Raw genomic sequence first — 27,856 nt, forward strand, 5'->3', positions numbered from 1 at the left:
TAAATCAACTGACTTCCTCGGCTGCCTGAATAGTAATGCTACAGCTGCTACACTGGGAAGCAGGAATCAAAGGAGGATGTTCCTGTCCCAGGTTTCCTCACTTAATACATTTCTTCCAATTTTGGAAGGCTGATTTTAGGGAAAAAGGTTTGTGTTGTCTGTGAGAAAATACAGTATATAAACAATGTCTTGGAGTTCTAAGGATTTAGAAGAAAACTGATAAAGAGCCTGGGATGCTTTTAAAGGGATTATTTTGAAAGAACAAGGTGACTGCCATGGCAAAAGAATAAGGTTTAGAAATTAAAAAGGAAAAAGATGAAAACAGTCGTATGTGAGAAAACTGATAGCATCCATGCCAATGACAATGTAGAGGATTTGAAGTTTACATACAAAGACCTCAGCAATATTTTTTGTTGACAATGCTGAAGGCTTTGAATTAATATAATCCATTTTCCAGCTGTGTGTGTAAAAGAGACATTTATATCCCTCAAAGACCTGTTTCCTTCAAACTAAGAGATTGAGTAAAAAAGCTGTATGTTTCTCAAAGTAAATTCCTAGCTACATGGTATGAGTTTCAATTATGAAACAAAAAAGGAGAAAAAAAACATTTAAAGAGCTGTACAGGGCCAGTCATTTTGGTTAACATCCAAGAAAAGCACTCAGGAATCATTTTGTGTGCAGAAAAATGAAAGCCTTAACTGAGGGAGTGGGCTGAACTAAGTAGAACCTGGAAGGAGCTACAGAAGTAGCATATGGGCTTGATTCCAGCAACAGACATATGTGATAATCTGGGAGGCCACTATTTCCATGTTGTATAAAAGGAAAAAAGTCGAACCGTCAGCTAGAAGGCAATCAGCAGTTGGAAGGATCTGTATTTTCACAGCTTAGACAGATCATGGGAATCAGAGCAGTCTTTTTTTAAGTGAAGAAACTCAGGTGTGAGATATCATGCAGCATGTTTTTTCATGAATTTCTTAGGATAAAGATTTTCAATTAAGAGAAACTTTTTGTTTTGCTTATGAGCAGGAAACACTGTCCCAACAATTACGTCCACATAGACCTCCATCAAATCCTGTGCCTTTCCTGGCAGAGACTTATGTTGTTACTCAAAAGATACATATTTTCTCTCTTTTGCCTTATTCCTTACTATGTTATTCCATGGGTTTTTAATGAGGAAATAAACTCCTTGTTTAGAAGCACTTTGCGTGTGATTAATGTGGCACCATTGCAAAAACTTTTCCGTAGTTTAAAAAATTTCTGTAAGACTAAGAACACAGAAATAAAAGGCAGGTAGGCTTTTGGTATTGAAGCTAAAGGATTTAAATCTAGGTTATAACTTCAACAGCCCTGGAGGAGAAAGAAAAATCATAGTGCATAGCAGTTTTGGGAAGTTTTGAAACATCTCAAAGCCATCAAATTATAAGCTACTTTGAGAGCAGTCTTAATGCGTACAGTAAACAGGAATCTGTCAGCACATTAATTACAGCCTATTATTTAACAACTTGAACACACAAAACATAAGATATTGATGTAATTCACTGCTATATTATGAATCAGAACTTTACACATTTAGAGCTAGGTCCAGAAAAGGACTTAGGTGGATATTAGGGTTCTAAGTAGAGGTGCACCGATACATAGGTTCCGTATTGGATCGGCATCAATGTAAGGAAAATTAAAAGTATTGGAAATCAATTTTTTTTGGCTGATGTGACCAATAATCAGGCCGATAAATGCCCTGTGTATGCGCGCAGCTGCAGCACAGCATGCAGGCAGGTGGCCAGGAGCACAGTCTGGCAGTGTGGAGAGCAGCCAGGTTTGCTGGTAAGTCTGTCATGAGGGAAGGGGAAGGTCAGATTGAGGCCCCCACAGTGAGGGAGGGAGTGGGGCAGGGGCAGGCGCTGCACAGCTGGGGCGGGGTGCAGGATGGAACCACGAGCGGCTTGTCTGGGGGGGAGGGCAGCTCCCGCCGCTACGTGCACCCTGGGAGGGCGTGGAGGGTGTGTGCCTCTGGATCTGCACATGGGATGAGGGTGGACTGGCACAGCAAGCTGGGGCCAGGTCTGCAACGGGCTGTTCCCGGTAGGGGGGCTGGGCTGCACTTGGCACAGATGGTAGTGGCGCTGGGAGGGCCTACGGGGGGGGGGCTATGGCGAATTTTGGGGTGGCTACAGCCCCCTCCCCCCGTAGCCCCTCACCACCACCTGCCCTGAGCACAGCCCAGCCCAGGCCCCCACTGGGAAGAGCCCGGCACCACCCCAGCCCACAATGGCAGCCTGCCCTCACCCCATGCAGTTCCTGGGACACCCCCACCATTCCCTCCCTGCATGTATGCAGTGGTGGGAGCTGCCACCCTCCTCCCTGCGTCCCCCAGACAAGCCGCTTGTGGCTTGGTCCTGTGCCCTACCCCAGCTGTGCAGTGCCTGCCCCAGCCCCACTCCCTCCCTCACCACGGGAGCCTTGATCTGTCCCCACCACGCTCCTTCCCTCCCCCTTGCCCCTTTCCCCACAACAGACCTACCAGCCGCTCTGCAGCCTGCCCGGCTGCATATTGGCAATCAGAATGCTATCAGCTGAGATGATTTGTTAAAAATCGGCCATTGGTATTAGCCCAAAAAATCTCTGTTGGTGCACCCTTAGTTCTAAGCCCCCAAAACACCTAATCAGCTGCTCAGTCAGATCACTGACTCTGGAGGTGACTAGGTTCCTCAGGGGCCTCCTTGTTCAGTCTGAAAGTTCCTGAGGTTCCTGCAGTTCTGGCTTCTCCGCCTTCCCAGAATTGTCCTGGCTTGGAGAATACGCACCTAGCTTCTGCCTCAGTCTTGTTGGAATCAAAACACCCTCCAGAGTTGTAACTAAGTCCCGAGAGAGGTCCAGAGAGGGACTTGTAACTAAATCCCAAGCTCCAGTCTGCACATTCTGAGCGTACCTACCACACATCAAGACTGGCCCCTCACAAAATGCAGTCATAACTGTTGGGTGTTTTTTCCTTTTTTCAAAATAGGGAGAAGAAATGGTAGTATTGCCCATCTCATGTAATAGTCCTGTTACAGCACTTGCCGAGGAAGTGGGAAACATGGGGCACCTATACATGAGTTTGGAGGCTGCCCAACATGCTGGAATTCCAGCCCATCAGAGAAGACTCAATGAATTGAGTCTGCTGGAGCATGGCAGTTGCCATGCTCTATCAGCCTCCTGTGTCTCGTGTATCCATGTCCTGTGCTTAAAAATGGTGACGGGGGGGCTTGAACTAAAGCTTGTCATATGAGCTTTTGTTCAAGCACCTCTACTGCCATTTTTAAGTGCGTGACCGCTGACACAGGAAACACAGCAGTGCTTTAATTAGAGTTGCTCTAATTACACTACCACCCCCACCCCCAGAAGTGCCCTTAGAATCAGTTCCCTTCTCAGCCTGAGGAGGTTCAAACCCACATGCCAGGAAAATGCTCTAACCACTAAGTTAAGAGGCAAGTCTGGAATAGGGGTGTGGACTCTCCACTGGTCTTGTTGAAACAATCCCACTGTACAGTAAGGCATACAAGATTCATGGGGCTAGGGAGAGCATACGAGTGTACCTGAGTATAGTGGTTAGGTCGTTCACCTGGGTTAGGGGCAAGTCCCAAGTTCTGGTCCCAAGTCGCATTTTACATTAAACAGTCATTAGGTATAAAAGAGACAGTTCTGGGATCTCCCGCTTCCTGACCTTATGAATCTTCCATTCCTTTCTTCCCTGTGTATAACCTGGTGGATAACACGTTCTGGAAGGTGAGAGATACGTTTCTGAATCATATCAGGTGGAGAAGGGCATTAAATGCGGGTCTCTCAGGTCCCAGGTTAGTGCAGTAACCACCAGGCGCTTACTGAAAAAATGGACACTTACCACCTCCTCTTTTTAGTCATGCTCTTAAAGAACTGAGCAGAGCTCACTGGTTTCAAGGAGCAATAGTCAGTGCTTACTTTCAAGAGAAATCTGACTCTGAACTCCAATTCTGAACGGGGTGGGGGAGAGGGGTGCCTGCCTTCATGCAGACTTGCATTAGGGGTAGGGACAAAGCTGTGCTACCTCACTTGTAGTGCCTAAGTCTTTTTATTAGCACTGAGGGCAAAATCCAGTGCAAGTTTAGGAAAAATCACGACTTTTTTATATAATGCATTTATAAACATGATAGTTTAAAATCTGGTTTTTTTAGAATGACAGCTTTTTACGTAGGCATAGTGTAAATCTGGGGAGTATTCTTAGAAGTTGGGGCTAGCAAGTAGTCATATGTACCATAAACTGGTACATGGCTGGCATAGGTTCAGACTAGTATTTGGCAAAAGCTTAAACCTATAAAGCAGGACTGTTCAACTTATTTGGCCCTGTGTGCCTGATCCAGCCCATGGGACTTCTCACAGGCCAGATGACATGCTTTTGGCAGTAGCTTGTCAACACAACTGCCAGAGTTGCTGCATCAGTGCAGGTAAACATTGCTGCTGCTTGCCTCTCCTTTTTCCCCTGCTATCAATTTTGAGTTGCCAGTAGTGACCAAAGGCTCTGAACTCCATGGTGGGCAATCACATGGGCGGCAGTTTAACCCCTCATGGGCTACATGTGGTCCGCAGGGCACCACTTGCACTTGGACAGCCCTATTGTGAACTTTTAAGATTAGAGTGAAATACTTTAATACACGGGAATCAATAGGTCTTGCAGTATATATTACTTACCTCCCCCAACCAAGCCTGTGGTGATGCTAGTTAGTCCATATTATATGGACTACTGTTAAAGGGTTACTGTTTCATTTTTTGGTTTATTCAGCATGTATGTCATAGGTATCTAGAATAAGTGCCTCTTCTTTGAATTCAAATTTAAAGAAGTTAATATTTGCATTAAAACGTCTCTAGATTATTGTACTGTTATATACATTATATTATATTATTTACCTGACATAATTAAACCTGGCTTTTATATTTTTTCTGTTAGATTACCCACAGGCTAAACATTTTTCTTGGGAAAAATATTTGGAGGAAACCAGTTCTTTACCTGCACCTGCAAGGGCTTTTAAAGTGGTGAGAGAGTGCTCATATTATTCTCATATTTTTAATTAGTCATAGAATGTACAATAAATGCTTTATTTTTAGATGAATTTTGAATTCAGTGGGGAAATCATGAAGAAATCTTTTCAACTAATTTACTTTAATAACACTTAGCCAGCCAGTGAGTGATTGTATCACACCTGGGATACAGGTAAATATTACCCTACTTTACAGATGGTACATACAGCAGCCACAGTGAGGCAGGGGTTTGTTCAAGGAAGTAAAAGGCATTGCTGTCTCAGCACCAAAGATTAGAAGTTCCTGACTTCATGTCCTAGTCTAGTGGTGCTCAATCTTTTTGCACGGTGGACAAAATAGGTAGTGCCTAGTCCATCCATGAGCCAAATCTAGCTGATGGTCCCGATCTGGTGCCCAGGGCAGGCATGGCAGAGCCCCATCCAGCTGCACACAGTGGGGCAGGGGCAGCTCAGCCGCAATCCAGCTGTGTGGGGGGAAGGGGGCTTGGCTCGGCCCCATGAGGCGGGAGTGAGGGGGTGGCCCGGCCATGATCTACTCACATGGGGGGAAGGAGGTGTGGCCCTGCCCTGATCCAGCCCTGTAGGAGTGTGGCTTGACTCCAACCTGCCGTATGGGGTAAAGAGGATGTGGCCTGGCCTGGTCTGATTGTGTGGGGAGGAGGTAGTATGGGGTGTGGCCCATCCCTGACCCACCAGGGGGAACTTGGGAATTTGGCAGCAGGTGAAAATTGTCACTTTTTCCTCTGCTGCCAAATTTCCCAACTTATGGAGAGATCTGTGTGACGGGGCCTCATTGGGGCCGAGCTCTACGGCCTGCCTGCCTGTCACCGTGACAGGGGGCCTACTCAGGGCCGAGCTCTTCGTGGCCCGCCTACCTGTCTCTGGGCAACCGCCTGCTTATCTCGCCTGCCATGCCTTTGATGGTAATTGATTCATTAAGATATCAATTAAGCGGGAGGTTGCCCATTGTAATGCCCCGATGCCAGGGGGCGCTCTGCGGCTCTGACCTCCCCTAATACCACAGCCCAAGCCTCGCAGACTCTTCGCTGCCCCCTCACACTGGGGCTCCGCCTGCTCACACTGGGGTTCTACGTCGCTTGGGGCTCTACGTTGCTGCCCCCCCGAAGCCATCTTCCCCTCTCAGGTGTGGTCCCCCCGGGACCTTCGGCACCTAGCCCTGGCCCACCTCAAGGCCAGTCGGGACCTCAGGCCTCCGTCTCTTGGGCGTCCCTTGCGGTGGGCCCCCGGCCCTTTTGACTACCGTAGTCCTGGCCCCAGCTTGGGCCAGTCGAGGGTACTCTCTCCTTCGGGCTGGGTCTCTAGCCCCTCATTCTATCCCCTCGGGCTTCACCGCGCTGCTATCCTCTCTCCACCGGGACAACCTCAGCGCCACGCCCCCATCACTCTCCACGGGCTCATCACATCACATCCTCACTGGTGGGGGGGGAGGGGTCTCACCGCTGCCCCCTCTCTGGGGCCTGATCACCGCCCCCTCTCTGGGGCCTGATCACACTGCCCCCTCTCTTGGGGCGTCTCTCCGCCACCCCCTCACTGGGGCCGGGGTCTATACCCCCCGTATGCAACCCACTGGTTGCAAGTGGCAGGCACACACAGTGCACTGCCACACACCTCCCCCCTTAAATGGGGCTCTCATCACCGCCCCTTTTCTTGGGGCGCCTCACTAGTGCCCCCCTCACACTGGGGCTATGCAACCCACTGGTTGCTCTCACCACTGCCCCCTCTCACTGGGGCCGCCCCCTCACTGGGGCCGGGGTCACCGTACCCCTCACGCAACCCACCAGTTGCAAGTGGCAGGCACACCCAGTGCACTGCCACAACCTGCAAGCTGAATGCCATGGATCCGTGTCAGATGTGGTCCATGGACCAAAGGTTGAGCACTCCTTTCCTAGGCTGATCTTCCTCTGTTTTCTTCAGCTTTTGGAATGCCAAGCTGCTTTAAAAAAAAATACTATCATGTTGCTTAGAAATTAACTATACTAAAATAGTGCTGGCCTTCAGTTCCAGTGATCTGCTCTAGTTTACTGAATTTTATTATTGCTTCACTGATATTTTTCACTAAAAAATGTGAAAAAATATTTAGCAAGACTGGCCAAATCTTCAGTGATCAACCAGAATGAGCAAACCAAGAGCTGGGCTGTTTTAAAATTGTATTTGTGAAGGAGGAAGGTCCCAATCAAGACCTTGGAGAGTTCTGACCTAAGAAGAAAGATCTAGGCAGAGACAGATTCTTTCCCCTTCCACGAGTCCATCTAGGTCCTCTTCTGTTACTCACACCCAGTAGGATCTGCCACTTTTGATCCCCAAACACTGCCTATGGAGGTGGTCCATCACTCATCTGTATACAACAGAACTTTGATTGGTTTGTTTGCTGAGAATGAGATCTATGCATGCCCAACAAAGCAAAAACTAAGCTAACATTGTCCTACTGTAGTTAAAAGTCAGATTAGGTTAAAATCAGGTTGGTTTAGGATCAGTTTGTTGAATCTTTACCATTGGTGAGCATTGTCCATCCCCTGAGCTCTACTGCCCAATTCTGGTTCTGGCACCAAGCCAACTCCTCAGCCTGCCCCTAGGATTGTGACCTTTGCACCCACAGGGGTGCGACCCCATGCAGACTGCTTACAGAGCACATGCCAGTTAGCCAGGTTGCAGGGTACAGTCTAGGAGTGTGTGAGCGGAACAAGGTAGGGCACCAGATGTGGCCCCTTGAGCTGCAGCTTCTTTTCCTGGGGCAGTGGCAGTAGCTCCTCCAAAAGTGCCTTTCCTCACTGCTCCCACCTCTCAGTCATCCTGGGAAGCATAACCACACTCCACACCCCAATCCCAAATCCCAGTTTATTAAAACATGAGACCATCTTTAATTTACTTCCTCTTTTTACATTGTTTTCTTTTACTTGTTATTTTATCCTTCAGTGGCTGATTTTCTTTGTCACCACTCTTCCCCCCGCCCCTATTTCTTTTCTGTCTCCCATTTCATTCTTCCATTCCTTCCTCATCCCATTAACTCTCTGCCACCCAGCTTCATGCTCCCTACCCAACACCGGCTCCCTACCCAAACTCATCTCTCACACACCTCTACCTACAGCATAGATAGAAGCCAGTTCTGGTTTATCAGCTCTGTAGTGGCAACTTACAGCTGTGCAGATAGGGGGCAGTCAGAGAAGGTTTTTAGCCTTAAGGTGTGACTGCTCCAAACTGAGCTAGCACTAATACTAATCAACATTTGAGTACCTCAAAGTGCAATATGTAACAAGGCCCTAATGGGATTATTAGTCTGTGAGGATTGGGGTCCACAGGATAGTCTATTCTGAAGTAAAAATGTCTACTGCAGTCTGAGAATAGGAGAATTGTTTCCTATTTTGATCACAAGTCATAATGTTGTTTTCAGTTCTGTTCTTGGTATACTGTAATCTTATGTTGGAATACACAAAATAGCACATTTGACTTAAAATACATTGCATTCTATTAAGACACTAAGTACAATGTTCATAAAACTGTTGTTATTTTTGAGGCTACATTGTTCCACTAGACATTAATTGTTTAATACCAGTGCATATTCATTACTATATTAAATCTAGGAAAACAGATTTTTATTGGAAAAAAGTCTGAAGTGTCTCATTGAACTACTAGGTAAAGTCTGATCATACTCTCTGGTATGATTTGTTGCTGAAATAATTGAGTACAACATATTTTTCTGCTAGAGGGTAGCATTCTGATATAGTGGCTATGAAAAAATGGTGGTAGTTTTTGACAGCCTGCTATCCCCAAAGAGACTTTTTTTTTTAATTTTAAAAGGTGGAAAAATAAATGCTTATGGTACTCAAATCATTTCTGTTTTAAGTAATCTCTAAATCAAATTGGTAGCTGTACATGGGAGTTGATAGGATCATATCCCTCTTGATGCAAAAATAGTCTTCTGAAACAAAATGTTGAGGTCCCTTCTGTTTTAAATCATGCAGCACTTTTAGAATGATAAGACACTTATATTTGCATTGTCATTTATTGTTGTCACTTTTACTCTGAAACTGGCATTGTCTTATGTAAGTTCGCTAAAAGCTTTGTGATCTAAGATAAGAATATTTGCAAGTGTAAGAAGGGACAACTTGCTGCCCAAGAAACAATTAGATAGAGGCTGAAATGTTGTTAACATGTTTATAGAAAGTATAAGGGAAAGTGGCTAAATTTTTTTAAAAGAGTTGTATCTTTTCTTTATTATCACTGATTAAATGATATGGAATAAGATTAAAAGTCTCACAAAGTAAAGTATTTTTCTAGCCTAGTACCGTAATTCTAGTACACAATTTTAATGTTTTGGTTTGTTTCTGCAGGGGGATTTCCCTTAATATGTATTTTATATAATTGGGTTTTTTTACATTTCACTGAAATACTCTTCTTCTCCCATCATAGAAACCATCTCATGGATTTCAGAAAAATATGAAACTTGAGGTAGTTGACAAGAGAAATTCAGCATTTATCAGAGTAGCAACAATTGTAGATACTGATGACCATAGGATAAAAGTAAGTCTGTCTCTTTAAACTGAGGATTCTTCTTTGTTCACAATAACAGTAATTTTGTAAAACAAAATACTATACTTCCAAGTTCAGGTTTTTACAGGAATTTTTTTAGCTCACATAGGAGGGATGAGAGTCATTTGGACCTGTGATACTAAAACCATTTCCATCTCCTCCTCTGTGATTAATTTGATGTAACTGATTTGGAAGGGGTCCCTGGATTATCCTTTTAATCAGTGACATATGATGACGTAGATTGATTTGGAGCAAAGGATTGAATGTTCTGCGAAATAGCATTAGCAATAACAGAGCTAAAGCAATTGTCTATTCATAGAAGAACGTTGATTTAATACTGGTATCAAAAAAATTCAGTGACATTTGTATTTTTGTACCATATTTGAACTAGTTTAATAAAATGTGTTTATAACTTCCACACTGCAGGAGCCCAAGGGAAACGGAGGAAATCTAAAAAAAAACCCATTCTGTGTTCCTTTCCATTTCAGGAATTTTGTTTTCAATTCTGGACTTGACATTGGATTAATTTCATATCACAGATTTGATGGGGGATATTGCTATTTTTCTGGCAGTTATATGTTTGCATTTCTGTTTGTTTTTTGTTTTCTTATGTTATATAGATGCCTTAAAAGCTGAAACTTTTAACCGTTAGGTACTAGCATTTTCTAGATAGTTAGCTAAATGGAAATGAAATAAGAGATATTATGTTCTGCAGTTTACAGAGGGTTATTAAGCGTATGTCACATTGTTAAGCATTCGTAATAAAGTGATGTTGGAAGTGACAAATACAATTGACATTTCATTTTGAATCAAAATTAGCAAAGGCTGGGGAGTCATCAGAAGTATCAAAAGAATCATCTCCACACCTACACATTTTCTGTATAAATTACACATTAGTTTGATGTTGTCAAGAAAACACACCAACCCAGGGTATGTGGTTTGTTGGGTAAATAGTTTAATTACCCTCATATTGTATAGTGACAGAGCATTTAATGTACTGTTTTATATGTAAGAACATAAAAAGAGGGGTTTTCATTACCAGAATAATTTTAATAAGTTCCTTCAGTCATCCTTGAATGGAAGAAATCAATGGCTACTCTGCTTGATAGTGATTGTTTTGTATGGATTTACGTAGTATATTCTCACTTAGATTAATTGTCTACCTTGAAGAGCTGTACCTCTTTCTTTTTTAAAGGTGGATAGGTGAGTGGGACACCTTGTATCAGAAGACTGATGTAATGCCTTTATGTCCGGTCCCTCTGGGAAATTGGCCCTTACTAGTCTAAAGTGTTACTGTACCAACATAATAGGATTAATAACTATCCTGAACTGCTCATGTATTTTGAACCTGACAGTGTTATGCAAAAAGGGACCTGTTCAGTTTGCATTAAAGTAACCAGTTAAACTGTGTTCCCTTCAATGCAAAATCTAGTTTTTAGTTCTTTCCAATGTAACATCCACAGTTCTCTTAAAGGATTTCTCTAATGGAGTTAGCATTAACATCCATCATTCTGAGAGATTCATGAGGAGATAATGACAAAGACTCTTTCTGGTCTAAAATGCATTTTTTCATTTAAAAAAAAAAATCTTTATTTTACTTTCAGGTGCACTTTGATGGCTGGGACAGTATTTATGATTACTGGACTGATGTAGATAGCCCTGATATCCATCCTGCTGGCTGGTGTGCAAAAACTGGACATCCTCTTCACCCCCCTCTTAGTAAGAGAGATCTTATGATCCTATTTTAAAGTAACGATGTTAAAAGACGTGCATAATTTGCTTAGCATTACCTCTGTGACATTGTATATGGGAAAGTAGCAATTAGTATACGCAAAATAAAGTAAGGGTGACATTTTCAACAAAATGAACATGATCATCACCTGCTGTATTTCATTATCCAACACAGGGCGTCAAGGGCTCACACCAAGGCTAAAGCCCTTGACTTCAGAAAGGCCAACTTCAATGAGCTTAGGAGACTAGTGGGGGAGGCACTAAGGGCCCAAAAGGTAGCGGAGATGGGAGTTCATGAGAGATGGTAGTACCTTAAGGGGGCAGTCCTCCAGGCCCAAAGGACTGAGAGAAAGGTCCCGGAGAGAAGCAAGGTGGGTAAGAGTGGTTAGAAACCCCCTTGGCTCAGCAAGGGCATTTGGGAATGCCTGAGGACTAAAAGCAGTGTGTACAACCAGTGGAAAGGAGAAGCTATCATCAAGGAGGAGTACTCCTCCTTGGCCTGTGAGTGTAGAAGGGCTATTAGGAAGGCCAAGGTAGAGATGGAACTCAGGCTGGCATCCAGGATTAAGGACAACAAAAAGTCCTTTTTTAAATACGTTGGGAGCAAGAAGAGGGCACCAGGCAGTGTAGGGCCCCTGCAAGACACAAACGGTAATCTTGTGGCTACTCCAGACAAGAAACTGATATTTTTAACAGTTTCTTTGCCTGTGTTTTCTTGAACAGGGACCACGATACCCCACCTACCAGAAGTAGGGACAATCTTGGGGATAGCTCTATCAGGCCTTCAGTCAGTGCAGATGTAGTTAGGGATCTTCTGGAAGGGCTAGACGTTTTTAAATCTGCAGGTCCAGATGCCCTCCACCCAAGGGTGTTGAGGGAGCTGGCAGGGGTCATCACGGAGTCCTTGGCCCTGCTGTATGAGCATTTGTGGTCATCTGGCCAGGTGCCGGGGGATTGGAAACTGGCTAATGTCCCAATTTTCAAGAAGGGGAGGAAGGAGGACCCAAGTAACTATAGGCCTGTAAGCCTCACCTCGGTGCTTGGCAAGATCTTGGAGAGAATCATCAAGGAGTACATCTGCGGGGGGCCAGGGTCAATCAGCATGGGTTCATTAAAGGCAGGTCCTGCCAGACCAACCTGATTGCCTTTTAAGACCAAGTAACTAAATCCTTGGATGATGGTGTCGCTGTGGATGTAGTCTTTCTAGACTTTAAGAAGGCCTTTGACACTATCTCTCACCCCATCTTCATCAATAAATTAAGCGACTGTGGCATGGGTGCCTGCACAGTTGGATGGGTAAAAAATTGGCTGATGGGGCGCACCCAGAGAGTAGTGGTGGACGGTTGTACTCAACCTGGCGAGATGTGAGCAGTGGGGCACCCCAGGGCTCGGTCCTTGGGCCCGCACTGTTTAACATCTTCATCAGCGACTTGGACAGGGGGTGGAAAGCATGCTGTCCAAGTTTGCTGATGACACTAAGATGTGGGGTGAGGTGGACGCACTTGAAGGGAGAGAGAGGCTGCAACTAGATTTAGACAGACTACAAAAGTGGGCAGATGAGAATAGGATTGGGGTTCAACGTAGACAAATGCAGGGTGCTGCACCTTGGGAGAAGGAATCCACAGCATACATACAGGCTGGGGAGTTCCCTTCTTGAAAGCACAGAGGCGGAAAGGGATCTTGGAGTCATTATTGACTCCAAGATGAACATGAGCCGCCAATGCCAGACCGCAGCCAGCAAGGCCAGCCATACCTTGTCATGCATCCAAAGGCGCATCTCAATCTGGTCCAGAGAGGTGATACTCCTCCTCTATATGACTTTGGTCAGGCCAAATATATCATGAGTTGGAGTACTGCATCCAGTAATGGGCGCTGCACTTCAAAAGGGATGTGACCAGCCTGGAGAGGGTTCAGAGGAGGGCCACCTGTCTGGGGTCTTGTGAACCCAGCATTCATTCCTGCCTGTGGCAGGGGGTCAGGCTAGATGATCTGTTCAGGTCCCTCCTGACCCTAGCTACTATGAAGCTATGATGGGAAGCTTGACAAAATCACTTTTTTAAAAGGTAGTTTTACTGACCTTGTAGATTGATTACATTTATCTTTGTACATAAGAATTACATTCATATCCTGAAGAATTACAAATTAAATTCTGGCCCTGTGAAAGTTAGTGACAAAATTCAGTAAGGCTGGGATTTGATTTGCACTGTCTTGTCTCTTCATACAGCAGCAATGTTAACTTGCTTTGCAAGACCAACACTGCAACTTATTTTTGAAAAGTTACTTTATTAAAATACTATGCGTGATCCACAAGCTAGGCCAAACCTCAAACTTGCTCTTTTGGGCAATATTTGTCCATGGGTGCTTATACAAGTGACATTTTTCACATGATTGGGCCCCTGAAAATGCTCTGCAGCTGTTACTTAACACACGTTAAGTGGCTCCAGAGTGCTTTTAAAATGGCACATTGCGTGAAAAGTTAACCTTGGTAAAATATATTAGATTAGGGCACTTTAAAGCAGAGTGCTTTAAGGAACTTATACTTCCTCCGGGGTTAATTTTTTTGTGTGGGGACAGGGCTGGGCTGGTGTTCATGCCAGCAGCAGCATCTCAGCCCTGTCCCTGTGATTGTCCGTGGGGGAAGGAGGAGGAAGGGGAGGGAGCAGCCAACTGCTTTTGAATGGCCAAAGGTATGGGGGGTGGGTATGGAATGTAGCCCCCTTGCCTTGCAAGGCCCCCCCAGCTACCTTGGCTGGGATATTGGGGGGAGCCAGGCTGCGCCCTCAAGGCAAGGGGGCTCTATTCCACACCCCCCTCCCTAGCTCTGGCTATTCAGAAGCAGCCAGCAGGTCTGTGCTGTCTGCTCCCTCCCGCAGTGACAACCCCAGAAGTGGGGAGAGGCAGGGCAGGGCTGAGGAGAGTGGCATTTCAGCAGCCTTCGAAGAGGCTGCTGGAGCACCCCTGCCTGCTGGCCAAGGCCGATGCAACCAGGCTCCATACTCCCCCTGACCCAACAGGCAAATATCTGTAAGCACCCTATGTTGAAGGGAATTTCTTCAGAACCTGCAAGACCATTGGATCCTTGTACAAAATGGCCCTTTTGGCAGGATAATATGGGCTGCAGTAGTGAAAGAGGCTGTTTTCTGCAGAAACCCTGCCTCATTTATTGCATAAGTTAGATGATGTATTATGAATGAGGCTGGGGTTTGCAATAGGAGAGAGAACTGTTTCATGGTTAAGGCAGTTGAGTGCTGCCTAGAGAATTGGATTCCATATCTGCCTAGTCCCATTTCCAGTGTTCGTTATGTAAGTTAGTTAAACCAACTTTTAGCAGGTGGTTGCAAATTGTATGTTCTTCATTTTATGGCTACTGGAGATCCGGAGGTCTGAATTATATCTTGCATCTGAACTGAAGTCAGTAGGAGTTGTGTTTGGCATACATGAGGTACCGTACAGTGCAAAGTATTCTAAAAAAATGAGTGTTTGGTGTCTCAAAGCACTGCCTAGAAATAGTGGAAACGTGCAACTAATCTTTAAGACTCAAAACCCTTTCTCTAAAATGATGATAATATTCTCTCATCTCACAAGGTATTATGGAAGAATATATATTAATATTTCTGAAGTACTCAGTAAAATGAGTGCCAGTAACTAGACCATGAGAAAATTAATAATTCTGTCCCCAGAGTTGGGTCTGAGCACTGTGCAACAAATAAGGTACAGGAGTCAGACATTGAACAACAGGAAGATAATTGATTAATAGCTGATTTTTAAGTGAGCATTGCCCATCCAGTACACTGAATGTGGCATGGGGCCTGTGGAAAAAATAATACGTGATCATGTAAAATTAAAGATGATATCATAATACATATTGAATCATTGAAAAGTAGGGCTGAAAGGGACTTCCCAAGGTCATCTATTTCAACCACATGCTTGGAGCAGGATAATATCATTCAGAGGGACGAATTACAGTTATATGGGTAATTTTAATTCTAAATATGTGAACACTGGACTTTGCAATGTTCTTTTAATATAGTTTTTTTGTGTAAAATATGTATTGGTTATTGCAGATATTAGCAAAAAGAAATTTGTAATAAAAAATAAGTGTTTTTTTGCATTTTTCTCTAAACAGCAGAGTAGCTACTGTTTCTACATCTATACTGATATCTTTGAGAATGCATGTTGGGAAACTGTAAAACAAACTAGTGATAGGTTAATTGCAGTTTAAATAGAAAAGGAAGGATGAGGGCAGGAGTTACGGAAAATAACTGTTCCCAAATAGAAAATGACATAGGCACAGTTTAGAAATTAAATAACTATAGGGTGTTCTTTTCTTTCTATTCTACAAACTATTTTAGAATTTATTATAAAAGGAATTTTATTTCTAAGTTTCTGAAAGTGTCAGAAATAAGAGAAAGCAGAAGTAAATAAACAGTCCTGACACAATGGCACAAGAAGAATGGCAAGAGACCAGTGTTACTGTACAAGGAGCTTCTAAAATGCCTCCTATGCAAAAGGAAAGCATACAGGCAGTGGAAGAATGGACAGTTCACCAAGGAAGTGTACCAGAAAAAAGCAAGAATCTGCAAGAACAAAATCAGGAAGGCAAAAATAGAATGAGTTTCACCTGGCAAAGGAGGTTAAGGACAACAAGAAGAGATTCATTAATTATGTTAGCCAGAAAAGAAGAACCAAGGAAGCTGTGAGTCCTGTTAAGAAGCAGGGGGAGCTCCTAATTGAAGATGCAAAAAAGGCAGAGCTATTCAACTGCTACTGTACCTCATGGTCTTCACAAAAAAATTAAGCTGCAGCCAGACACCTACTAGGGATTATCTGGAGAAGGAAGAGGATAAGCTGAAGGAGAAGATGTGGAGAAATCTCACTTTTTGCTGGCCTCCCTACTCGGAGTCTGCTCACCCCTCCTCTGGATTCAGACTGTCTACTGGCTCCACCTGGTCACCTAGGTGGTTTCATTCGGAGGGGGGAGCTTGCTCTTCCTTTGTTCCAGTTTCCTTCCCAAATACCTGTGAGGCACTGGTCACTCCACTAGGGGGTTGCTGACATTTTTCAGACTAACTAGCCTGCATCAGCCATGTTCTGAGGTTACTGATTTTTCTTTGGAATTTAGGGATGAGGTCAGAAAAGTGATTAAAGGGATCACTCCCTTTTGGGAGAGGGAGACATTTTGGGGATACTGACACAAGCCAAAGGCCTCCAGAGCTCCATCAGTATCTGGATGAACATGTGAGTAACTTACCTGAAATTTAGCCAGTTATTTAGGATTAAGTGAAATAGATGCATAACAAAAGGGCCAACAAGCCCATTCTGTTTTGCTCAAGTAGGTTTTCTTCCATTTTCCATTGTTTTGTATTCCTTCCTCACACTCTCCCTCTTTGATCAACAGGGATACAGGTTTTCCGTTTCCCATGGAAAAACGGAGAAAACCACAGATTTCCCATCTTTATGATGGGAAAACGGCGGATTTTCCCTTTTAGCAGAGAAACCCGCGGATTTTCCACTCTTGCAAAGAGCTCTGCAGGCAGGCAGGCAGAGTTCCAGCCTGCAAGAGCTGATTGCAGAAGGGGCGGGAAGCCCCCAGCCCTGCCCAGAGTGGGAAGGAGAGGGAGAGGGGGAAAGGTGGGGCCTGAGGCTTTTAGTTAGCCCCAAGGTTTGCCTCTGGCTCACTTTCCTTGTGGAACCTGTAAGGTTAGGAAAGTGGGGCTTACAGGGGGTTGTGGGGCAGGGGTGGGGGGGAAGCTGGCTAGAGGTTGAGCTGGCTGGCGGGGAGGCTGCCTACAGGGAGCTGGCTGAGGGAGCAGGGAGGTGTTGGTAAATGATGCAGAGTGCCTGGCCAGCTGCACGTGGACCGCCCACAGTGCTATTGGCCCAACAGGGCTCAGCACCTCCATGCACGGCTTCCCTTAAGGGTGCATAGTGCCACTCGCGGTCCATGTGCAGCCAGCTGGGTACTCTGGCTGGGAGCGGGGAGGCGTTGGTGAGAGACATGGAGTGCCCAGCCGCTGCACATGGACTGTGATGGATGCTATGGGCCCTTAAGAGAAGCCGCACCTGGAGGCATTGCACCAGGTGGGGCCAATAGTGCCACGGGTGGTCTGCAGCTGGCCAGGCATTCCGTGTCTTTTACTCTCAGGGAACAGGGGGGAACCTGCTCCCCTGGATCTGTGCTGGGGCAGGCTGCAGGCTTAAGCAGGCCAGACCTGGCATGGTGGGAACAGTGGGGCCGCACAGGGATCCCCCCCCCCCCCAGCCCTGACAGTGCGCCTCCTGTGCCTGCCACTTTCCTCAGTGCAGCCCCACATGCAGGAGGCGTGTCACCAGGGCGGTGCAGAATGAGCAGCTGCTAGGAGATCCCCATGCGGTTCCCCTGTCCCCAGCTTCGCCTGGTCACGGGGGAGGGAAGCAGGGCAGCAGGGAACAGTGGCAAGCATCTGGAGTCTTGAACCACTGATGAAACTGCTGAGAGCTGATGGGAGTCTCTGCTTAGGTCCTGGAGAGATCTAGGCACTCTCACAGAGTCTGGACATCCAACACACACAACAGATGTATTCCACAGCTTGCACCTCTCACTAACAAATGCACCAAGCTCAGGAACCCAGCTCATGCGCTCTCTCTGCTGTGGTCATTCCACAACGCACATGCATCCACAGACACATAAGTGACGCGTAGGAGAGGTATGGTGGGTGGGGCACATGGCCCCCTTGACAGGGCTGTCGGCAGTGCCGCCTGTGGGTGCTTGCCAGCTCCGCTGCTGGTGGCACCTGTGGGAGCTCGCCAGCTCCGGCCCTGCTGCCAACCCAGGTTTGGGATTATTTGAGGTTTGAGGTTCATATTATGACAGTGATCACTTCAACACTATGAATATGCCAAAGATTTTTTCTTTTTTGATTTGTTGATTTTCTTGGTAAATCCTTCAAGTTAACAATCCTATTCTATTAAAGGAGAAAAACACTGGTGTTTTTTTTATTAAGGACTGACTTCTTTAAAAACAAACATTGACAGTCCTAACACATACAACTGTAAATATTTAGTACCTTAAATTACTCTGTACAAAAGGTGTCATCTTCTCCCTTGCCTTCCTGAATCCCTTGTTTACCTTCTCTCCTAATAAGGTTGGTTTAACAGATTTACAGGACTCAGTAACAAGGCAACAACTGCCACAACTTTTGTAAAACTTTTCAGCTGAAAATAGGGCTGGTGAGCATAATTATGTGCAACTTCCCCTATGGCAGTCTATATGAATAATTACTTAGCAAGTGAGTCTTTCAAGGCCCTGGAAAACTTTATCTTATTTACTTAACCTAAACTCAGCACACTTGTAAATCTAATTTTAGGGAGCCAGTTATTGTTTGCTCTTTTGTTCCCTGAAGCCAAATCTGGCATGCCTTTATATTTGTTTGCTTATGTATTAAACTGAAGTTGTAGCCAGGGCTGGAGACATCTTTTCCATTTGAAACAAAATCCAAAATCAGTTTTGAGCAACTGGGGCAATGGAAGAGGTAATGGCAGGGATACAGACTATGTCTCCTGAAATACTCAAGTCCTTATGGGCACCAAGCTTTGGAAATTTATGGAACTACAGGAATGGGTTTGCAGAAATCAAATAGGTTTGATTTCAGTAGTAAAAAGAAAGAATTGTATCGACTTGTTAAAAATTCTACAATTTAATTGTTTCACTATTTTTTTCCTAATCTGTCTTTCTTTTATCAGAGTGTCCCCAGTTTGGGATATTTACAAGAAGCCTGGGTCAGAGAACATTTAGTTCTGTTTGAATTTGCAAATTCTTATCCAACCCCACATTTCTAAATTCCATCTGGATTTATCCAAATTCACCTCCATTTTTGCTATAGGTAGAACCAAATCATGGAGAAATGCTGATATAATTATTATTTGATATGTTGCAGCAGTAAATCAGAAACATGTTTGCATTTTTTTAAATTTAAAATGATGCTAAATTTCTCACCGTAAATGCTAAGTTTATTAGTTCCAAGCTCACTGCAAATCAACTGGTTGATTATCAAAGCAGTGGCTTGCAAGTGACATAATTGCAGCTATGGAAATGACTGTTTCATAAAATTATCTTAACTTCTGCTTTTTACTATATTTAGCTCCTTGTTTTGTGTACTGTATTGTTTCATATGTTAATGCTTATTTGGGATTGAGCAGTATATAGATCATGCATTTTGTACCCAAGGTGTGTCAGTGTACTTTATGAAGGAATGAGTTAAGTAGAGCTAATGGGCAGCAACCTCAAAGGCCAAATTACTAACCATTATCTTATCATTAGTTTACATGTGGTCTCAGTCCTTATCTTTGAAAACGTGGTGATCAAGAAAGGTCCCAGACAAGTGGGAAAGCTCAAATATAGTGTCCAGCTTTAATAAAGGGAAGACAGAGGATCTAGGGAACTATAGACCAGTCAGCCTCATCTCAGTCCCTGGAAAAATCATGCAGCAGCCCCTCACAGAATCCATTTTTAAGCACTTGAAGGAGAAGAAGGTGATTAGTAACAGTTAGCGCAGATTCACTAAGGGCAAGTCATGCCTGACCAACTTGATTGCCTTCTGTGTTGAGATGACTGGCTCTGTAGATGTGGTAAGAGTAGTGGACGTGATATACTTCGACTTTCTCAAGGCTTTTGATATGGTCTTCCACAACATACTGGCAAGCAAACTAAAGAAGTATGGGTTGACTGAATGGATTGTAAGGTAGATAGAAAATTGGCTGGATCATTGGGCTCAGTGGGTACTAATCAATGGCTCATGGTCTAGTTGGCAGCTGGTATCAAGTGGAGTACCCCAGGGGTTGGTCTTGGGGCTGGTTTTAATATCTTCATCAACAACCTGGAAGATGGGATGGAGTGCACCCTCACCAAGTTTGCAGAAGACACCAACCTGGGTGGAGTAGTAGATATGCTGAAGGGTAGGGCTAGGATTCAGAGTAACCTAGACAAATTGGAGTATTGGACCAAAAAAAAATTTGGTTTTTTTTGCCAAGACCCATTTTTCAGAAAAAACAAATTAACTGGCATCAATTATTTCTTCTCTTTTAATCCTTTATTCCTTGAATCCTTGATCAGTTTTTCTAGTACTGTACCCAAGATTGCTATATATTTATCTGGGTTGTTCTGCTTACCTTATCTTGAATAGTAGTGCAACATTGACACTCTTCCGGTTTTGTGGAATTTTATTGGAATTCCAAGAATGCACTGACTCTGCAGCACTTGAAACTACGAAAGTGGATCTAGGACCCTCCTTTTCTAATCTTGACTGCTAAGCTCATTAGGATGCCATTTCCTCTCTCCATAGGAATTTTATTTTTGCCGTTAAGTGTGTGCTATCCTATTTATTGATTTAAGTATTGTTAGTATTGTTAAGGGCAACTCTCATCTTTGAAGTGATTTACACCAAAAGTGAAATTAATATTATACCTCTTGATCTGTATGGATGCCATGCATCTGTCCATTTCAAAACTGGCGTGCACAATTGCATGCCCCAAATGAGCACGAAAGTTGGATTTTTCAGCTAGCTAGTGATTTGCATGGCAGTTGAGATTGTAGTAAAAAAGTTAGATACACAAACTCACTCATAAAATCCAGCCCCTTGTATGTTACGTGATTTTGTATATCTGAATGTATTTGTGTTTTCATTTATGTCATTGAGTTGTGGCTATGGATTTTTTTTAATATGATAAGAGATCTCAATTTTCTATTATACAATTTCTGTAGCGTCATACCAGTGGGATGAAAAGGATGCTTTTGAAATATGTCATAAAATGTGTGTGTGTGTGTGTGTGTACACTACATGGCTTAAACCCACACAGATACGTATTCAGATGCACATATAAAATATAAGATTTACTTAGTGATGTGACAAATATTCCCTTCACTATCCTTGCGGTAAATGGAAATGTGTATTTCTTGTAGGAAAGAATCCCTTAGATAAATCTTACAGTATGCACTCTGGTTCATTGCTTCTAGGTGCAGCATTTGCATGTGCACTAGGGACCACAGCATGTTGAGCTGGGATGGAGCAGCCCAAGCTGGCAGGAGGCCCCAGAGCGGCCCTGACCCAGTTCAGTGTTCTGCAGAGGGGCTGGCTGGGCCCAAATGTACTACACTATAGGGCTAACCAGCTGGCAACCTCCGCACTGAAAAGCCCTTGTGCCCCAGCCAGCCCCGTCGTCATTGTCTACACATATATTTCACTGCATATTACTACACCGCTGTAGGATAGTACTTGTGTCAGGAAGTATATAGTCTTCCGTGTCTCTCTCTGGTGCGTTGCTTATGGGGATTCTTCTCAAGGCTCACCATTATTCTTAGGGATGAACAACTTGGTTATTGGAATGGCTTCGGGTCGGTTCACCAGGGGGCCTCGTTTGTCAAGTCTTTGATGATAATTGCCTTCAGATTGGGAGGACGATGTTTGGTCCCACCTCCCCTTGGTGTCTCCCCTCAGTCGTTCCTGCTGTTCCACCTTTGTGGGGCTCCACCTCCCCTACACCCTGCCTAATGCCAACCACGATGTCGTCACCTGCATTGTTGAAGCTGTTGTCCTGTGCCTTCTCAGTGCTCGGGTTCCTGGAATATGATGGCTGCCGGATATGGGCAATGTTACTATCCCGAGCGTTTCCCACAGCCTTCCTCCTTTCCAATTATACGTTGACCGGCTTCAGTACCGGTCCATTCCCCGATGTGTCGCCTCTGCCCCAGGCTTGGTACTTGCTGTCTGTCAGTCTCCTTTGTATCCTGGCTCCGCTGAGTCCTGCCAGGCTCCAGGCTCCACTGTTGACTTCCTTGATCCACGTTGGCCCTGTAAACAAATCCTTGGGCCCTCTCTGGTCCTGCAATCTTGTGGAGACCCCTTCCTGGGGTAACCACCACGTGCCCTCACTGGGACTGCTTGTGTTCTCTGGCCCCTCTGGGCTGGCTGTGGATGCCACTTCCGGTCCCCCCTGCTTGTCTTCCACTGGGCCTTTTGTCTTGGACCTGGGGTTCTGGCCACCCAATTGTTCCTGATACACTGTTATAAAGCATGCCCACACTGATGGGGGTGCCAATCCCAGCTCCTTTGGGCTCGACTATTTTTTTTCCTTTTTGTATTTTCCCATGGTGGCTCTGCCTGCCGCGGTTTCACTTTCACCACTTTCATCTTCCGGTGCAGCATCCCACCGCCTCCACTCCTTATCAGGTAAGTCTTTTCCACACTGTACTATCTTAGGGCAGAGTTAATTAGTTTACTATGGACTAATAGCTCCCACATGTATAGACAGTGACTGTTAGCTCTGCAGTACAGTATTTTTGTGTAGATGCCCCCAGTGTCGATTTATCTAAGCCATATATACACATACACATTGGTCATACTCCCTTTGTTATTCTTGGTATGAATGAAAATATGTATTGCCTGTAGGAAAGAATACTTAGGTACATTTTATATATCTCTTATGTGTATCTGAATATGTATCTGTGTCGCTTGATCTATGCCATGTAGGTGTATTTTTTTTCAAGAAAGAAAGACTGAAAGCAGTTCATATTTGCTAGAGAATCTCAGTGTGTCACATGCTATCAAATAATGGATTGTGTGTTGTCATTTTGTTTGAGTACCAGAGCTAATGTCTCAGTCATACTCTTCAAAGTCTCTATAATCTTTACTGTTATCTGTTGATAAAAGCTAGATATGCCAAGTGTTCAGCAGAATAAACCTGTCAAAGATGTGCTACAATGTTGTATTCCTCATTGATTTTCTCTCTTTTGTTTAGCTTGGAAAATTCATGCCAAGTGCACTGAAGATCAATATCTATTATGAACAGATTTCTCTGTCTTTAAACACAGCTGGAAGTCTTAGTTTGGCTTTTCCCCTTTTAAATGACATAGCTGCAGCTTCTATTCTATGAATATATGTGTTTTTACAATTAAAACAGTTGCTCCAAGTACTTGTCCTGTTCATTTACACAGACTATTTTATTACTCCTATAGAAATTTGTTATTTTCATCATACTTTTGCAAAAATTATTTTTAAAAGTACTTTTAAATCATGTGTTATTTAGCTACTAATTCTCAGTATTTTAATGTAATCGCCCTATTCTTGCTACTGTTTGATTTTATGTAATGGCTTTTATTTTCACACTTTTTCCTGGTATGTAGGTCCCTTGGAATTAGTGGAAGCTTTAGAAAATGGAGGATGCCCTACTACAGGATGCAAAGGAGTTGGACACATGAAACGAGCAAGACACATGGGCCATCATAGGTACATTCTATAGACAGTTGCTTCTTAACTGCTGCTTTGTATTATTATATCCTTTAGATGGAGGGCACCTGTTAATTCCTGTTCTCAAGAAAGCAGGGCAGAGTTGAAAATAAATTAGATGCACATTGACTTCAGTTGCCATGGTGAACTTGCTGAAATTAACATTAACAATCTGTAACTTATTTCTGTAACTTATTTGCAGCAAGGTGTGCCAAGAAAAAGCATATTCAACAGTTTTTCTTCTTGCAAATAACAAATCTAGTAGCTCTTCTCTTTGTTCCTAATAGGGCTACTCATTTGACTGTTCAGATTAGAAAATGATGCAAAAATTGTGCTATATCAACTTTGTACATTTAAAATGATCCAGGTGGTAGTTTTATTATGGCTCAATTTTTTATGTTTATTTCTTTGTTAATTTTTTGGCAGAGCATTTTTAAAATATCCTCTACTTCTGTCATTACCTCTATCAGATGAGCCTGCTGCTATCGTTACCTTCCTTGTGCATCTTTCTGATGCAAGTTAAAGAAATGAGAGAGTCCCAGGTCTTCTGTAAAAAGATTTGGCAAGGGAAAGACCAATTGAAAAGAGAGAACGAGATCACAAGTTCTATTATTATTTTTAAGCATGTTTACAGTATAAGATGACCCTGAGACCCCTGCCCCATTAATGAAATGCAATCAATGCAAAGTGTTTAAGCACAAAAATAAATATCAACTGGAATCAAAGGCTTTGGCAAACTCTGTAGAACTTAGGTAGAAAATCATAGAAAAGTAGGGCTGGAAGGGACATCAAGAGGTCATCCCCTTGGCTCAAGGCAGGATCACCTCTGACTAAACCATCTTAGATAATTGTTTGTCTAATCTGTTCTTAAAGACAAGTCCTCCAACATGCGTCACTTATGTCTCTGTGGATGCATGTTCGGTGTGTTGCATGTGCAATGTGGAATGACCACAGCAGAGAAAGCACATGAGTTGGGTTCCTGAGCTTGGTGCATTTGTTCATGAGAGGTGCAAGCTGTGGATTACATCTGTTGTGTGTGTTGGATGTCCAGACTCTGAGAGAGTGCCTAGATCTTTCCAGGACCTAAGCAGAGTCTCCCATCAGCTCTCAGCAGTCTCATCAGTGGTTTAAGACTCCAGATGCTCCAGATGATCAGGCATAATGTTTGAAATCTAAAAACACCCTTTAACTTGCGACAGGTAAAGCTGGGAGATCAGGGCACTGTCAATATCCTGCTACTGCCAAGGACAAGAAGTAGTTTGTTAAAGTATATGGCATATGTTTAAGAGATCCAAGAAAGAGGACCATGGCCCCTGCTACAGAGGAAGGCAACCTTTCTATCCCCGCCACAGTCTGTCTACTGATTATGGGGTAAAATTCCTTCCTGATTCCAAATGTGCTGATAAGTCTGACCCTGAGCAGAGAAGTAAGGCCTGCTAGCCAGAAAATGCTGGATTTTCTAAGTCCCCAGCTTCTATAATTTTTCCAATAAAAGTTCATGTTCCTGCCAGTCATTAGTGTTATATCAGTAACACTGTGGGTGTGTCCAGACCAGCCCGCACGTGCCTCTTGCAGCGTCTCATACCCCTTTGAGACGCTGCAAGAGGCATGTGCAGGAATGAGAAAAAGTTCCCTGCGCTGCATATTTGCAGCACGGGGGCAGAATTAGACCCCTGAAAATCCAGGGGTCAAAAAAACCTTCATAGAAAAAAAGCGGGGCAGGGCACAGTCTCGGACTATGCCCTGAGGCAGCCGGAGGCTGGGTCCTCCATAAAGATTCTTTGGCTGCCAGAGTGTCTCTATGGTTAGCCCTTGCACTGAAGCACACACAGGTAGTGTGCCAGCTTCAGGGAGCTAGACCCAGACTCCACTGCAGGTAAGTAAGGGGTTGGAGGACTGGAGGGGGGGCGGGGGGGGAGGGGGATCATGGCGGGGACTCCCGCTGGCCCCGCCTGCTCCCCCATCCCCCCTGATCCCTTGCCCACTTGGCCTCACCCTCTCAGCCCTCTGAGTTCCCCCCGATCCCTTCCCCACCTGGCCCCATCCCTCTCCTGTCCCCTGAGCCCCTCCCCGATCCCTTTGCCACCTGGCCCCGGCCCCCCCCGATCCCTTCCCTGCCAAGCCCCATCCCCTGCCTGCCCACTGAGCTCCCACCAATCACTGCCCCACCCAGCCCCCTGAGCCCTCCTGATTGCTGCTCCCCCATCCTAGCATCCAGGGAAAAAAAGAAGACACCCCCCCCCCCCCGGCACTTACCAGAAGTTCAAGCTGCCATTGGGGTCAGTGGGGCCCCCTCCGCACAGTGCGGGACAGGGTGATAGCCCCAGTGGCCCCAGCCCAGGCCCTGCTGCCCCACACTGCCCTGTGCTTCCCAGGGGGGCTCTGCCAGGAGGCCCCGGAGCCCCCCCCCAGCCCCTGCTCCTGGGGTGAGTAGAGGCTTTTTTTTTTTTTAAATGCCGGAGTCCAGGGGTGGGGGCAGCCATCGGGAGCTGGGGGTGTAAGTGGGGCATGGGGGCTGGGCAGGGCAGCCATTGGGGAGGTCTGGGGGAGCAGGGAAGGTGGGGCTGGGTGGGGCGGCCATCGGGGGGGGGGCTGCAGGAGCTGGCAGGGGATGGGTTCAAGTAGGGCAGAAATTGGGGGACTGGTGTGGGGCATGTGGGCCCTGCAGGGGGGCGTAGCTCCTGTGGGGGGGCTGTAACCCCTGTGGGGGGGCATGGCCCCAGGGGGGGCTCTAGCCCTTGTGGGGGGCAGCAAAACATATATTCATGAATTCATGAAACATGTTTTTAGAATTTATTAAAATTCTTTATTATTAACACTTTATTATTATGATAGAGACACTGGTACTCTTCCAAATTGCTTTAACATTGTAGATATATCAATAAAACATTGCCCAACTGATCGTTGTCTCTCACTCTCTCTCTCTTTAGTGGTCTTTTGTTTTAATTGTGGAGGAACATGGTTTTTGGGGTATTTTACAGTGACTTTGGGATTTTTTTATCATGCAGGGATTTTTCAGTTTTCCAATAGGGAATACCAGAATTCCTGCTACGGAGGCCAGTGGCAGGACCCTGCCTGCTCAGAGCTCGCACCCTGGACGCAGCTGGCTGTGGCTGACCAACTTGCCAAATGGGGCCAGTTTGGTTCAGCGAGGTGGCCGAGCACTGTGCACACAGTTCAGTGAGGCAGGGGGCAGCCATGTATCTGGTGCAGGGGGGAATACCTGTACAGTCTGCAGGGGGGCTGAGGCATGCGCTGGCATGCCCTGCATGGTGTGGAGGCCCCACTAGCAAGACCCAGGTCGGGAAGTGCAGCTTCTGGCTGCTTAGATGTTAGACAGCCCTGCCCTATGTAGTTGCACATCATAAGAGCAGAAAAATCTTGTGTTATTCAGGAAGGTGGTACAAGTCTACCGACAGAGGAACACCTCATGGCAGAAGTTGTGGCTCCACTAGAAGGTTTTTCCTATAAAGCTATAGTGCACGAGTTTTCAACCTTTTTTAGCAAGTGTATCCCTTCTGTCTTAGAGTTTCAGCTCATGTACCCCTTTATATTTTTTCTTGTTTTTAAGGGGGGTGGGGGCAGATTGAGGCTCTGTAGTGAGGGAGGGAGTGGGCAGGGGCAGGTGCTGCTCATCTGTGATGGAACGGGGTGTGGGACAAAGCTGTGAGTGGCTCATCAGTGGGGCATGGGGAGGGGGGGCAGCTCCTGCCAATGCATGTACCCCAGGAGGGCGTGGGGGGGTGTGCCCCCAGATCTGCGCACAGAGCAATGGCAAGCTGCCGCTGCGGGGAGGGTAGATCAAGGCCCCAGATGTGGGGAGGGAGTGGGGCTGGGGCAGGAGCTGCCCAGCAGGGGTGGAATGCAGGACTAAGCCATGCGGGAGGTGGGCAGGTGGTTCCCAATGCTACGCGCACTCTGGGAGGGCATGGGGTGCATATGCCCCCAGATCTGCATGCAGGTCACAGGAAGGCTGCTGCTGTGGGTTGGGGCACTGTGCTTTTCCCGACGGGGGGCTGGGCCAGGCTGCACTCAGGGCGGGTGGTGGTCGCACTGGGATGGGGCTTAAGCGGGGCTACTGTGAATTCTGGAGTGGCTGTAGCCCTGCCATAGCCCTGCTTCTGTAGGCCCCTGTGGTGAGGAAGGGAGTGAGGCTGGGGCTGTGGCAGGAGGAGGCTTCTTGAGGCTGGGACTGGAGCTGGGGCTGGTCTCTGCCCAGCCAGGGTGGAGTGTAGGTTGGAGCCGCAAGCGGCTCATCCTGGAGGGTGT

General features: G+C 45.4%; 1 protein-coding gene across 3 annotated transcripts in view; it reads left to right on the forward strand.

Moving 5' to 3' along the window:
• The window catches only part of L3MBTL3 (L3MBTL histone methyl-lysine binding protein 3), a 164,790-nt gene that overhangs the window by 86,090 nt on the left and 50,844 nt on the right, over positions 1–27,856 (forward strand). For all 3 annotated transcript variants that reach the window (XM_059712941.1, XM_014611069.3, XM_014611070.3), the window contains exons 13-16: positions 4,958–5,043; positions 9,477–9,587; positions 11,201–11,315; positions 23,485–23,587. In XM_059712941.1, the coding sequence (XP_059568924.1) occupies positions 4,958–5,043; positions 9,477–9,587; positions 11,201–11,315; positions 23,485–23,587 (415 nt within the window). The remainder of the gene's footprint in view (positions 1–4,957; positions 5,044–9,476; positions 9,588–11,200; positions 11,316–23,484; positions 23,588–27,856) is intronic.

Source organism: Alligator mississippiensis, chromosome 1 (genome assembly GCF_030867095.1).
Source record: "Alligator mississippiensis isolate rAllMis1 chromosome 1, rAllMis1, whole genome shotgun sequence".
Taxonomy (NCBI): Eukaryota; Metazoa; Chordata; order Crocodylia; family Alligatoridae; genus Alligator; species Alligator mississippiensis.